The sequence below is a fragment of the Phyllostomus discolor genome, chromosome 12 (assembly GCF_004126475.2).
Source record: "Phyllostomus discolor isolate MPI-MPIP mPhyDis1 chromosome 12, mPhyDis1.pri.v3, whole genome shotgun sequence".
Classification (NCBI taxonomy): Eukaryota; Metazoa; Chordata; class Mammalia; order Chiroptera; family Phyllostomidae; genus Phyllostomus; species Phyllostomus discolor.
Genome location: NC_040914.2, coordinates 61911345 through 61927150, shown reverse-complemented (window position 1 = coordinate 61927150; position 15806 = coordinate 61911345). Strand labels below are relative to the sequence as shown.

The window sequence follows — 15806 nt, the reverse complement described above, 5'->3', positions numbered from 1 at the left end:
CATTGTCAAACACCCCAGGAAGGACAAGTTAAAAAGCAAAAAGGACAATTTTTGTACCACTTGAAAGGTAATGTGGAGATTATCACTTACATAAACTTAAAAGCTGGAAAGTTCTGAAAATGCTATTTGAATATCACTTCAATGCTTTATCATATAATGCATTTAAAAATACTTTATAAATAATAAAGGTAATCCTGCCAACACTAGTTCAATGTCTTCTTCAGATTTCCTTTTTTAGAGGTGACCAAAAAAGGAAAAATAGTATTTGTATGATTAAAACCTTCTACTTTCATTAGTCAATCAGGTTTTACACCTAGGTCTGGACTAGAGTGTGTATTAGATCCAACTCTACACTGAATAAATTGTCTAGGCAAAAAAAAAATAGAAGTCATAAATTGCTCCCCCAGAAGTTTTGATAACTGATTATGTAAATTTACCATTTCATTTTTTAAAAAGTGATAAGAATTCTAAGAACTCTTAGTTAACTTTACAGAATCATCCCTTTGGGAGCTGTTTTCTTTAAGACTCATCCTCTGTCAATGTTCCTTCTACAAGGGTTCCCACTGAGAGAGTGTTGATGTAAAATAAGTCAGAAAATCAATCCTATGGCTCATGTGTGTGGCTATATCTCGACTGATATGCAAAACTTCAAAGTAAGGTCAAAAACAGACTCAGTGAAAATGAAAAGAAAGAAGCAAAACAAAGTTGGAAATTATTCTTATAAAAATAAGGTCTAATTTTTAAAATGTTAACAAATGAAAGAAGAAACATATGGGAGGAAGGTCAATGTTTGCTGAATGGTCACTAATTATCAGGTAATGTTAAATATTTTATATATTTCTGTTTATAGTCCCATTAAGGAAAAGTTGGTATTATCATCTAGTCACAGGGATGATATTATAAGAAATTTATTTAACTTCTACAAGTTTCTGTCTACTTGATAGGAATGATGATAGCAATCAAATTCAAATTATGTCTTTGTAATTCCAAAGTCAATACTAATTTTATTTCATATGTGCAAAATAGCAATAAAACTGTAATACATGTACATGTGTGTGTATGATCTACATCATGGCCATATGGGCCTGGCATGTTGAAATGCTTTCTCGTTCATTCTGATTTTTTTAAAAAGATTTTATTTCGTTATTTTTAGAGAGAGGGGAAAGGAGGGAGAAAGATCAATGTACAAGAGATACATCAATTGGTTGCCTCTAATGTGCCCCCAACTGGGGACCTGACCCACACACAATCCAGGCATGTACTGTGGGAATAGAACCAGCGACCTTTCAGCTCACAGTCTGGCACCCAATCTACTGAGCCACATCAGCCAGGGCTGTTTTCTGATTTATTTTAATTGACAATACCTTGTTATGAGGGAGTAATACGGGAAGAATGAATTTTACATCAGAGATCTAAGTAAACACTGCCAATGAATAAAAATATAATACTTGTATTTTTGGATGAAAAGTTAATGTACCCTTATTTATGACAAAAAATTCATTCAGTATCTACTATATGCCATATCTTTGTTACTTTTAAAAAGCATAGTGCATTGGGCTTTTGAATATTTTAATCAGCTTCCACCTGGTGTTTTTTAAATTATGAAATATTTAAAACTAAACACCAATGTACCCTCTGCTCATATTTAACAGATGTTAACATTTTACTATGCATGATTTTAAGAGAAAAAAATGTCACAGAAACAGGTAAAGTCTATTGTTGTATCCTATCCTAATGTACAAGGTTTGTCCAGGAAAAATCCATCCATTGTTAATATAATGAGAATGGTTTGCATGACATCCATATAACCTGGCAGCCAAGGAGAGTGGACTGGGATGTTACATAATGAACAATGATGACTTCACTATACTAGTCAATGGGGGCAGTAGACACCACTGAGTGAACATGTGTAATGTGTGACCATCACATGCAAAATGACTGAGCAAGTACAGCAACGAATCTAAATCAAATTTTGCATTAGCTTGAATATTCCTCCATGGAAACTATTCAGATGATTTGGGAGCCCATAGTTATGGCCAACTGGTGACTGGCAACTTCATCACGACAACATACTCATGCATCACGTCCTATGCAGTTTTTTGGTGAAATATCAAATCACCCAGGTGACTCAGCCTCCCTACAGCCCAGATTTGGTATCCTACAACTTCTGGCTTTTCCCAAAACTAAAATCACCTTTGAAAGGGAAGAGATTTCAGACCATCAATGAGATTCAGGAAATTACGAGGGGCAGCTGATGGCAATTGGGAGAACTGGGTGAGGTGCCAAGGGGCCTACTTTGAAGGGGACTAAGGCATCATTGCCCTACATAAAATGTTTCCTGTATCTTGTATCTTCTTCAATAAATGTCTGTATTTTTCACATTATATGACTGGATACCTTCTGGACAGACCTCATTATCCTCTTACTCCTGTCCCAGCTGGAGCGTTATTTATACAACATCACTAGTATTATTTACACAACTAATTGTTATAAAACAGTTATGGCAGTGATTTTCAACCAGTATGCCACAAGAATTTTTAAAACATGCAATACCTGACTATTTAGTCAGGGGTACTGACCTCTTTTCCCTTATATTGTAAAAAAAAAAAAAAAATTAACAATAGCCCCGGTCAGTATGGCTCAGCTGGCTGGGCATCATTCTGTAAACTGAAGGGGTTGTGGGTTCAGTCCCAGCTCAGGGTGCCTACAAAAAGAAACCAATTGATGTTTCTCTCCCTCTCTTTCTCCTTCCCTTCCTCACCTTGAATCAAAGATATATAGGTCATATAATAGAGTTACATCTTAATGGTCAAGTCACATAATAAAGTTGCATCTGATTGGTTAATTCTTAGTACCAGAAATCTTATATACACACACGTTAGGCAACTGCCTGAGATTTTAAAAGTCACTCTGAAGCAAAAAGAGTAGGTAATTATTATTATTTTTTGTACATCAATCAGTTATACCTATTTTTGTCAGATCAGCAAAAATATATTTTTGGTGTGCCACAGAATTTTAGTAATTAGTTTACATGTATGCATACCATGAGATGCAAAAGATTTAAAATCACTGAGTCATATGGCAATACTTTTTTCTGATGATACTATCAATCTTATTAATGGTATAAAAAAGTCCATTTCTGTGCATTAATAATGCAAAATTGTACAAAACACATAAAAACAGAAATTGTGTTAATTTTATGTATTTGTTTGGCCTCTGAATAGTTAAGAATCTGTGAACAGTTTAAAAATGCTATTCTATAGGCTCAAGCAATATAAAAATTTGCTTATTCTACCAGAAACTGAGTAAGTCAATATTCATAACGTTATTGCTAAAAACAGAATAAAAAGGGAAAATTTAAGGAATAAATCAATAACAGGCCATGTGTACTTTTTGTAAATTAAAGTTGATAATATGGATAGCCTCTTGAATTGGTAGTTATTTCTGAATTAACTCTTATGGTCCCACATTGCTTATGCTTTTCACTCTAATAAGGCAGATATTAGCATAAATTTATACATACATGCATACATAAGTAATTTCTATATGTATGTGTATATTTAGATTTACTTTGTAATTTCAATAAAAATAATTAAGAGTAGAATTTTTAAGTTATAACTTAAATTCAATGAGCTATATAATTCTATTGCTGTGAAAAAGTAAAATTCCTCTAGGAATCATACTCCCATTTGTAGATCCTGAAACTTGCTGAGGAGAAGGGGCATAGCTTTTTTCAACTCAATATCCTACACAGTGTCTTCTAGGAGCTTGTGTTTCCTAAATTGAAGTGAAGGCACACAACACTAAATTCCCTAAATAACAATGGCAAGGAGAAAAGAACTTAGACCCCAATAAGAAAGAAAAGAGGTATACTATACTGTGTTTGGAAGGATTGAGATATGATGACATGCAAATTACCTGGTACAATTCCTATCACATGGAACTCAAAGTGACAACTTATATTTTCTTCAACTCAATTTTTGTAGTTCTAATGTTATGGATGGTTTAGAAATTCCTAAAATTTTAATTTAGGTGATTAAGATGTCTACAATGAAATAAAGCATAACTTTTTTAATTATATGACATTAATTTAGTTTTTATTGTGTTCTCCTACTGTGTAAATAGTACTAAGTTCTTTCAGTACAGAAAATACCTACTAGGTATTTGAAATTTATTAATTACTTTGTCACGGATTTTTTTTTTTAGGTTTTAATCTTTTATTAGAAACCATGCAAACTTTAATAAAAAAAATACAAGTGCAGTAAGAATCTTCATGTCAATATGATTCCTGGGATTTCTCCTCATTGCAGCCACCCCGACAGGGGGCCTGGCCGGGACTCTGTCACAGAATTTAAAGCACTACTTAATGTCTCTTCTAACAGAAAAATTTATTATATGGATCATTTCATGTAAAGTTATTAATTTAAATTAAACCATTAAGGCCCTGGCTGGTGTGGCTCAGTGGATTGAGCACTGGCCTGCGAACTGAAAAGTCATTGGTTCAATTCCCAGCCAAGGCACATGCCTGGGTTGCAGGCTAGGTCCCTGGTTAAGGGCATGTGAAAGGCAACCAATCTATGTTTCTCTTGCACATGATGTTTTTCTCCCTTTCACCCTTCCTTATCTTCTGTCTAAAAAGTAAATAAAAAATTTAAAAACATTAAAAAATTATAAAATACATTTAATTGGTATGTGCATTATATCTCAATAAAGCTGTTATTTAAGAAAAATACCTGCCAGGTCTCTTTTCAAAAAACCACAAATTCTGCTATAATTGTTTTATTTCTCCTAAATACTTACATTTTAGTTCTTTATAACATATACTAGAAGAACCACACTCACACACACACCCCAAAGAGCATCCTTTCACAATTTATATTTCTTCTTGTTCAATTCCTTCTTTTGCAAAAAATAACAATTCATTTGGATAACTCTTTTTGTATTAGGAAAACAGCTTCTCTCTAAACTACTGAGAACCTACAATATTACTGTTCAGAAACTCTGCATTTCTAAAACTTTTATTCATTCACATATTGAACTTCAAACTCTTAATTACCTTACCAGTAGGACAAAAACAGCGGTCTTTAAAAAATGGGGATGAGTACAAATTTCAGACTGTCTGATTCTCAACTACACCTCCCAGATTTTGACACCTGATCCCATGGAAAGGGGAAGAGTTGTATAGGAGAAGTCCTCCTTTCCCCACCCTCAAACCTTGGACTTACCGGATAGAAAGATGTTACTGCTGGGAGTATTTAAAAGTGGAAATAGTGTAGAGGCAGGAAAAGATTTGAGAGACACTCTTTTACCCAATATTCTGGATTGTGGATTAGCAGCACCATGTCTACTCATTCAGTAATATGTAGAGGAAAAATATCTAGTTTGGTGAATCTGAGAAACACATTTTTAATAATTAAATAATAAAGAATGAACATAAACACCTACATGCCAAGCCTCTAAATTTTAAATTTTAAATTGATTTAGAATTTGTGAAACACAAACCTTTATGGCAGAACTAGAAGTCTGTTCCCACCAGGCCCTCATAACTGATAGCAGCCAATCCGGCTCCTTCAAAACTCTGAAGAATTAACTACATCAAGAGTCATCATTTTTATGCATTTAATACTTAAACAGCAAACGCTACAGATTAAAAAAAACTCACAAAAGTCTAAATTAATGTGCCTTTCCCAAGAAATCTAGTTTGGGGGGCAGGAAACACTGAGTAACTAGTAATTTACTCTAAATCTCTCTCTTTGACAGTTATGTCACTAAGGATATTAATAGGTCAAATAAAAAAAGCAACTCTAATGATATATACTAATTGATCTCCCTACAATAATTTTATAATTTAAACTCTCTTACCTAGAATGTTGTATGACAAAGGCTCTATTCTACCAATAAGATATTAGAACCATGGAATAAGACTATGTTGATTACTAAAACTAAATTTATATTTTAAAAATTTCAAATGACTTAAAAATTTCAAATGGCTTTAGATCATGGAAACTTTCTGTGTTTGAATGTAAGAAAAGTGTCAAGATTACCTCCTTACTCTCTTTACCATCATTACAAAGTCAACAACTTCTCAATATAGTAAGAATTTATTACTTCAGAATACTTCCTGGTTTCATTCTCATATTTTCAGGATTTTTCAACTGATACTTTTCAATTTGATTTACCTGGAGAGGATTTTCTCAAATATATGGAGAGAGGGACAGAGGGAGGAAGAGAGGATCAACATTCCATTAGGGACCCAAATTCAAGAACTTGCAATATTTATATATATAAACTTCAGGAATTCAGTTTGGTGTTATGAAAAGTAAGTGTTGTTCTTTTCCCAAACCTAGCTAACATTTTTTCAGCTTAAAAAAACAAAACAAAACTCTGGATCTACTGTCAAAAGATGTTAAAAAGCACAGAAGAAACAGACTTTTAGTTCTATACAGATTCAACATGTCTTTAAAAAACAATCTCAAAAGATACAAAATAAATCAGTTAGTCAATTTCTACCTGTGGATTTAACGTGAAATATTTCATTAAAATATCTTTTTTCATATTTTATTGTTTGATATAAATTTTAAACTAGATTAAAACTTTACATTTCAGAAAATATATTCAGGGACATTTTGGAACCCTGTGGATACAAAGCAAAACCAGGTCATCTTACCAATTTCATTACCAAAAAGCTCACAATTAAATCCACAGAATCTGTTAGAAAATGTCTGGCAACACATGAACAGTGAGCAGGGCTGATAAGTTCCTTTGCCATGTTTAAAGTTTTCCTGCCCTCAACTAGGAAGGCAGCGAACTGCAATATACAGCTCAGGGGAAGATTGGCACACAAAGTTAATGGTGCATAGGTAAACACATATAAAAAAATATCTGAAGTTCTACTATAGTACCAATATCCTCATTTAAATCAAAACCTTCCACTTCACTGTTCTTTTGAAACAAAAAGAATATACTGAAAACAATGTTCTGATGGTCTCAGTACCATTTGAAAAGATGAGAGGTATCATATTAGACAATAAACCTCTAATTACTAGGACACATAAAACTTCAGAGTATATCATTTTTTCCTCTTTTTTAACCAAACACTTAGCAGTCTATAAACCCAACCAAAAGAAAAACACAGTTGGGCAATGTAGTATTTTTGAAAGCATTCTTATAATTTATTACCAATCAAGACTTTTTTCTATTAGTCTGTCAATCTTTCATTCTAATTCAATAAAAATTTGAAACAGTTTTACATAATTATAATTATATAAAGTGTATGATTTGAGAGCTGAGTAAAAATAAGCTTAATAAATTTCAAACATTAATTCCATACTTTTGATATAAAAATGTCATATAAATATTACATTTAAATCTTACATTACTTTCAACTGAGTTTACAATAAGTATTAAGTCACATTAGTTTTTAAAGTAGGGAAAAGGTTATAGAAACATGCTACAAACAAAAAAGAGACTTGAGTGAATGAGTCCTTTTCCAGATTATACAAAGTAAAATATTGTTTCTTAAAACAAATTTTAAAAAATAATTGTTAAATATAATTTAACAAATACAATTTTCTACCCATGGCTTGGTATTTAACCTTCTCATGTGCAGCCAACAGAAGACCTTTAACTCATTCCCACAGTTGAAAATAAGGTACATTTTAGGACATGGTATTAGTAGATGTGCCAATGTGAAATTTTAAGAAATAACCATTGTATCAACAAAATTATATTGAATTTTTTAAGTTTTAAAAGTTTGTATTTTAAAACCTCCAACCTGGCTGGTGTGGCTCAGTGGACTGAGCACCAGACTGTAAACCTAAAGGTCACTGGTTCAATTCCCAGTCAGGGCACATGCCTGGGTTGTAGGCCAGGTTCCCTGTTGGGGGTGTATGAGAGGCAACTGATGTCACCTCTCTAAAAATAAATAAATAAGTATCTTTTAAAAAATTAAACCTAAAACAAAGCCTCAAATCACACTCTTTTTGATATAAACTACCAGCACTGTTCATGTTGGCCAGATAATACCCTAGTTTTCTTTATAAAGTAAAATGAAATGCATACCAGCAGCAACTACAGCTGGAGGAGGCGAGCCTGCCTCACCACCACTTGTCTGACTCATTGATGCTACAGATGTTTCTCTAGATGGCGGTAACTGTAACTCCTTTGGGAGAAGATCATATACAGATTCTGTGGATGAAGGGGAGAGAAAAAATTGTGATAAGAATGTAAGTCAATAACTTCATATATGAGCACAAATACATCTTTTTCACTCACAAGGGGAACTATATTATTCACACACACACACAGACTCCATAAAATTACTGCTGTAAAAATTGCTAGCAAATATTTTTTATTTTATCATATAATATTATTGAACAGAAGAATACATTTTCCATTAGTTCTGCCCCCTGCTTTCTTCTGGGTTTTACCTTTTATGTTTAAAATGATCTCCAGAGAAAGTTACTAAATTTTAAAACTGTATAAAACTAGACAGAATAAGAGAATGGCAAATAACCTAAGATGTGCCAACATTTGCCTGTATGAGTGTAACTTACCATATTTCACATATTAACATAACTATATTAGATAATATATCAGCTTTAAACTACCTTCTTCAAGTAGACAATTAGTCCTGCTATTTTACAAAGCATCTTTTAGCAAATATTTTAATTTGCTATCATAATGCATTTTTCCCTCCTAATGAAGCTAAAAAATGAATGTCATGGCTCAAGGACATACTTCTTACTCTGACAAATCTCTAACTCTAGAAAGGTACAAGTATAGAATACTCTTAAGTCAGAAAATGCTATTGCCTATATTAGATTATGATTACTTTTGCATTCCAGACTTAAGAATATGATTTATTTTTAATGTATTTTATAATACTCTAATTATCCATAAAACTAAATTTATATCTACTGTTTAAAAACTCTGTTATAGTTATTATTATATGGTTTTTGGACAGACATAATTCTCAACATATTCTCTAAAGATAGTAGAATCAATATTGGAAGAACTTCAAAGGACCAATTAGAATCACATGCCCAGTTTCCAAAGAACCATGGCACAGAGTTTAAGGGACTTCACTAATATTCCAAGAAACCCAACATTCCAACAATATATGAGCACAAGTAGATTATTAATTATTTGTATGAGTGATTAAAATAACATAGGTAGCCATATAAGACACTTCAGTCTTGGTAAAAAACAATACTTTTTGTTAACTGATTATTGAATTCATAAGTACTTTGATCCTCCAAGTTAACCATTAAAGTAGGTATATTGTGTGGTACTGTTGGGGAGTGGGGAAGGAGGGTATAAGGGGACTACATGGTATTGGAAAAAATGTAATAAATTTAAATTTTCAAAAGTATGTATATTAACTTTGATGTGGATAGGGATAAAGAAGAAGTTGTGAACGAAAGCTAGAATTATAAGTTGTACTATTAAATAATCTTCATTGTTAGTAAAGAATCAACATAAAAGGTTTTTTTGAAAAATCCTATTATATAATACTTAAAATTTATATCTTCAAAGCATTTGGCAAATTTGACATCTGTCTGATTATATAATATGCCCGGACTGAAAATTTTCAGCTTATTAAAATGTTGCTAAAAGCCTTAAGTAAATTACTTCCATATTTCAAAAAATATAGGGAGAACCTAATTAAAACAGAAATGCCATGTCATCAAATACTGATTTTAACACAATTATTTTTCTCAATCCATGTTGAAAACAAGAGTTCTTATATATAAAAGAGAAATATACTCAAGTCACTTTCTATCCAAACAAAAGGGAAATTTGAAAATAAAGATTAACTTTGATGTAAATAGAATACATTTATTAAGGTAAAAAAATTTATCCTATTAATAGCTCCATCACTAACAGTGTTTCACTGGTTGGGACTATTTCTGTACTTCTCTATTAATTAAAATAAATAAATCAAAACAAACCCTTGTTGACTGAAACACTCTGCCTTTCCCAAAGAAGGGTATAGATCGAGTCTACATTAGAGGTACAAAAGCAATGTTAACAATAATACATTGGAAAGTAACTAAATATAGAACTTACTATATCTCAGCCCTTCCCATATAGATAAAATACTGTAAAAATGAAGTAACATTAAAGATCAAGTGGATGGGGTAGAAAGACTGGATTCATTTACTCATCAAAGGTATTTTTTGATTAACTGACTCAAGTGTTTCGAGATTAAAGAAGTCAGAAGTTTAATCATCTCTCTCCAAAGACAGCAGCAGTTAATACAGTCATTACCATCACAGGCTCTGACTTCAGACAGAAGTGGGTTGGGTCTGCTATTCTAAACAGCTTCTGTAAGACTTTAAATCCTCATTTAAACTCTTCTTTTACTCCATTATGTCGAAGATATTCCCTGAGTTGTAACTATATAAACTCAACCACATATACTGGCCATACTCTTAAATCTGCTTCTCATAAAATGAAAGATTTAAGGAATATGTATTATGCTATTAGTACTATTGTCATTTAGTCTCAAATTCAATCCAATTTAAACACTTTCACAGCCTCCACTAGCCCATGAAAAAAATTCCTGAACAAGTAGTCATAAATACACATGGTATAGTTTCTATTTGTAAAAAGTAAAATTATGAAGAAGGTCAAGCTGCAAATGAATCTAACTAGCTTTTTAAGGCTTTTCTACTAGAGGATCAGGAAAATTTTACAGACATAGTCACCCTAAATTAGTAAAACGTCTGATGAAAAGCTTTTAAAGTTCTTATGAACAAGGTGAAGAAATGTAAACCTAGTAAGATAGATGATTCTAGGCAACAGCACTGAAAATACATGGGTTCAATTTGGAGGGAGGTGGTTACTATATTAATAACTTGAACAAAAGTAGAGAACCTATGAATGACACAGGCTTAAGAAGGATATATTGTATGTCATAATCATCACATATCATGAGAAAAGTTAGAATATTTGCCCAAAAGAATAAAGTAGTATTTAATAAGGATTAATATAATAGCTGGTAAAAAATTACTCGTCCAGTTATTTATTAAATATACTCACTCATTTTGTTTTTAATATATTTTATCAATTATAGTTGTCCCATTTCCCTCCCTCCATTCCCCTCCACCCTGCCCACTCCCTCCCACCCACATTCCCCACCTTTAGTTCATGTACATGCGTCATAAGTTCTTTGGTTTCTATATTTCCCATACTATTCTTGCCCTCTCTCTATTGTCTCCCTATTGTCTATGCTACTTATTCTCTGCACCTTTTCCCCCTCTCTCCTCCTCCCACTCCCCTGTTGTTAAACCCCTCCATGTGATCTCTGTTTCTGTACACTCACTCGTTTTTTTTTAATTAGAAATTATTTTATTTTTGTTTTCTAAGGAATTCTGTTATCAGTCTGCCAAGATAGGGTAACTATTGTTTTATATGTACAGTTTTTCTATTAATGTTGCTAATAATTTGTGCAATAATATTTAATCAACTTAATGGTTCATTATGAATTTTAGTTGACCGAAATCTCAATACAACGGCTTAAGTATCCACGTAGTAGAATTAGCGCAAGTGTGCTATTATAAGTAACTCTGTTAACATGAATTATTAACATAAGTGAATAATAAAGAAATTAGCAAAGTAAGAGCACAAGCTCAGAAGAGTAAGAATTTGTCTAATCTTGGCGCAATGGTGCAGAGCTCAGGGCAATTAGGGGAAAGGAAGAAATGAAGAAATAAAATTATTTTCAGATATTAAAAGTAAACTAATGCTTCCCAATCTGGGGTGGGAGGGTGAAGCAATGTAAAAACGAGATGAATGACAGAAGGCAGAGGTTGGTGGTCAGTAGTCACAGCCAATCCTTTCAGCTGACTGGCCTGGGTAAATCCCTCCCACTGACCTGCCAACAACAACCAAGGCTCAACAACAAGAGGAGGGTGTACTTAGCCCACATGAAGGGTATACCTCAAGTACCCAGCTTGGGTGATAGGGGAGGCTGTGCCACTGGACACTACAGGACACCTACTGCATTAGGCCAGGATATCAAGACAGGGAGTCATAGCAGCTCTACCTAATACATAGAAACAAACACAGGGAGGCTGCAAAAATGAAGAGACAAAGAAACATGGCCATGTGGAAAAACAGATCAAACCTCCAGAGAAAGAACTAAACAAAATGGAGATGATCAATCTATCAGGGGTAGAGTTCCAAACACTGGTTATAAGGATGCTCAGGGAACTTAGTGAGGATCTCAACAGCATAAAAAAGGTCCAGTCAAAAATTAAGGATATGCTAATTGAAATAGAGAACAATTTACAGGGCAACAACAGTAGAGTGGATGAAGCTGAGAATCAAATCAATGATTCAGAACACAAGGAAGCAAAAAACAATCAATCGGAGCAACAAGAAGAAAAAAGAATCCAAAAAAAAAAAAAAAAACCCGAGGATAGTATAAGCAGCCTCTGGGACAACTTCCAAAGCCCAATATTCACAGGATGGGGTGCCAGAAGGAGAAGTGAAAGAGCAAGAAATTGGAAGTCTATTTGAAAAAATAATGAAAGAAAACTTCTCCAGTTTGGCAAAGGAAATAGACATGCAAGCCCAGGAAGCACAAAGAGTCCCAAACAAGATGGGTGCAAAGAGGCCCACTCCAAGACACATCATAATTAAAACACCAAAGGTTAAAGATAAAGAGAGAATCTTAAAAGCAGCAAGAGAAAAGCAGTTAGTTACCTACAGGGGAGTTCCCATAAGACTGCCAGTTGACTTCTCAAAAGAAACTTTGCAGGTTAGAATGGATTGGCAGGAAATATTCAAAGTCATGAAAAGCAGGGTCCTACAGCCAAGATTGCTCTACCCGGCAGAGCTATCATTTAGAATCAAAGGGCAGATAAAGAGCTTCCCAGACAAGGAAAAACTAAAGGGGTTCATCATCACCAAACCATTATTATATGAAATGTTAAAGGGGCTGATTTCTGTATTTGAACAATGATTAACATAAAGTAAAATTTTAAAAAAGGGGGCTGATTTAAGAAAAAGAAGATCAAACTATGAACAATGAAATGGCAATAGATGCATACTTGTCAAAAATTAAACCTAAAAAGCAAACTAAACAAACAGGAAGAACAGAGACAGAATCATAGACATGGATAGCGCTTTGATGGTTGCTAGGTGGGATTGGGGTGGGGGGAATTGGTGAAGAGGTGAGGTGATTAAAAAGTACAAATAGATAGTTGCAGAATAATCATGGGAATATAAGGTACAGTATAGGAAATGGAGTAGCCAATGAACTTATATACATGACCCATGGACATGAGCAATGGTGTGGGGATTTCCTGAGGGAGTGGTGGTGCTGGATAGAGAGGGGCAGTGGAGGGAAATCAGGACAACTGCAAAAATACAATCAATAAAATATAATTAAAAAACCGATGCAGGTTACTTTATTATCTGCACATATGCACACAAAATTAATTAGTGGTGACAAAGTTAGGCTTTTCTTTTATAAAGTAAATTCCTGGATTATCTTATGTATGGTCGATGAAATTAAAAATAACACTGAAATTAAGAACCACATCTATTTTTTTACTGTATTATTTTGCTTGGCGCATAATGGACATTCAGTAATGTGTTTAATGAGTAAATGAGCAAATCATTATCTTTTAAGATGAAAAACAAATTAGTATTCATAAAATAATACTAATTGTACTTATTTTCATTGATAGAGTATTCATACACTTATAACTGCATTGTTATTTTAGTTTAAAAAGAAATGGCTGTTATATAGTCATGTAATATAGTTAACTGTTAAACAGTGGAAATGAGCTCTATTCAGTATTGGTTTTGTAAACACTCAACTAAATTATAAGTGTGTATTCATTATATTAAGTGTTTCGTATAAAGGTTTAAAATAAATATACATGGAGAATTTTCTACTGCTTATGTTCCAGAAATGAACTTATTTTAGTGATAGTACAATTAAACATGAGTTTAATAAGAGTAGAAAACTATAGGACACCAGAACCTCCTTGTCTCTTTAGCAAGCAAGCAATCAGTCATCGTAGTTTAAGTCCATGTAATGGAATGTCTGTGACTCAGAATTTTGTCTCTTTTGTTACTGATATATTCAAAGGACCTAGGACATGCTTGATATACAGTAGGTAGTCAGAATATATTTGTTAAGTGAATAAATACATGAATGAGGATATTTATTGAACTGTGCTTTTATTCTGTAGCAGGTACAATGTTGTCACCCTACCACTGATATGTTATTACTTCTTTCATTAGTTAGTAGTGTTTCTGAAATAATATGAAACTTTCCTGAAGCTTAATTCACAATTTAAAATTATTACCCAGTCACTTTCCTTAGTATTTGATAAGCCTCATCAGCAAACATTGAGTGCCTATTATAAGTAAGGTACTGCTAAACTTTAGTCATTCAAAGAAGGCATACCATAATTTCTTTCTTTTTTTTTTTCCTAACAGTTGCTAGGCACAAATTTATTGTCCTCCTTTTTTGGCTGTTTCTTTCTTTTTTTTTTTTTTCATAATTTTGGCCCTTGAGGAATTTTGAATTAATTGGAGCAATAGAAAATAGACATAAAGATGACACATGGTGATAGAATGTCAAAGATACAGTACATATGAAAAATTAATGTTACATTCTGTGAAAAGTATGATGTTAATGTCACGTGCATTTTTCATTCAACTTTAAAAATGCATAGAAAAATATGGAAAGGAAACATAAATATACTAGTTTTTTAAATATTTATCTTTGGATAGTGAAGTCATGAGGAAATTTAATTTTTATTTCTTGCATAGCTGTATTTTAAAAGTAAGGAATGTTTTAAATAAATCAATAATTTTCCACCCCAGGTCTGGGACAGATTTTGTATACAAAACAAAAATAAAGCAGTCTGTGTGCTCAACATCATCAATTACTAGACCTCTCTCCATCAGTTTCCCAAACATGTTTAAATTCATATTTTTTCCATTCTCATTGTACTACTAAAGTATCTGGTTTTGTTTCATTGATTGTAGACAGAAATAGTAGCAAAAGTGAGAGGGAGGACAACATAAATTGTTTTTTGATGGCCAGATATACAAATATGAAGACATTAAATAAGCTTATTTCCCTTGACATGTTCATTTCTTTGGAAATTACAATTTAAAAAAGTAAAACTACTAGTTACAGAGCTGAATTTTTGATTATATAGTAATTAACTATTACATTTTTAGTGAAATGTGTACATATGCCTCTTCTAGAACAATCTCTAACTTATAAAACAGTTGTAAGTACAGTGCAAAGATTTCCTAAATTATTTTAGAGGATGTTGCTGACATGATGCACCATTACCTCTGAATATTTCAGCATTTTCAATGAACAAGAATATTTGCTAACATAATCACAATATAACCACCAAATTTTAACGTAACATCAATTGGTTTTTTCCACCTAATCCTCAGACCCCATTTAAGTTTTTTCAATTGTCCCAATAATATCCTGTATAGTGTACAGATCTGATTTAGAATTACATGTCCATTTAGTTGTCATGTCTTATTATTTCCTTCAGTCTGAAATAGTTCTTGGCCTTTCCTGGATGTTCATGGTCTTGATAGTTTTGAAGATTGGAATTCAGTTATTTTGGGAAATGCTTCTTTTTAAATGCTTGGGATTATATGTTTCCTCATCATTATTCAAATTATGCATCTTTGACAAGAGTAGCACAAAAATAATGATTTATTCTTATTGAATCCTCTCAGGTGGCATACAATTTTTATTTGTGTCATTACTGATGATACTTTGATTACTTGATTAAGATGTTATA

At 32.7% G+C, this 15806-nt stretch overlaps 1 protein-coding gene across 7 annotated transcripts in view; it reads right to left on the bottom strand.

Moving 5' to 3' along the window:
* Positions 1–8189, bottom strand: part of NFAT5 (nuclear factor of activated T cells 5) — a 69374-nt gene extending 61185 nt beyond the window's left edge. For 4 of the 7 annotated variants that reach the window (XM_036012102.1, XM_036012106.1, XM_036012111.1 and 1 more), the window contains exon 1: positions 8062–8189. Coding sequence is in view for 3 of the 7 variants with exons in the window: in XM_028534743.2 (XP_028390544.1) it covers positions 8062–8119 (58 nt within the window). In the remaining 4 variants the exon portion in view is untranslated. The remainder of the gene's footprint in view (positions 1–8061) is intronic. The other 3 variants (XM_028534743.2, XM_036012105.1, XM_036012101.1) reach the window with 2 other exon arrangements.
* Between the last annotated feature and the right edge of the window lie 7617 nt (positions 8190–15806).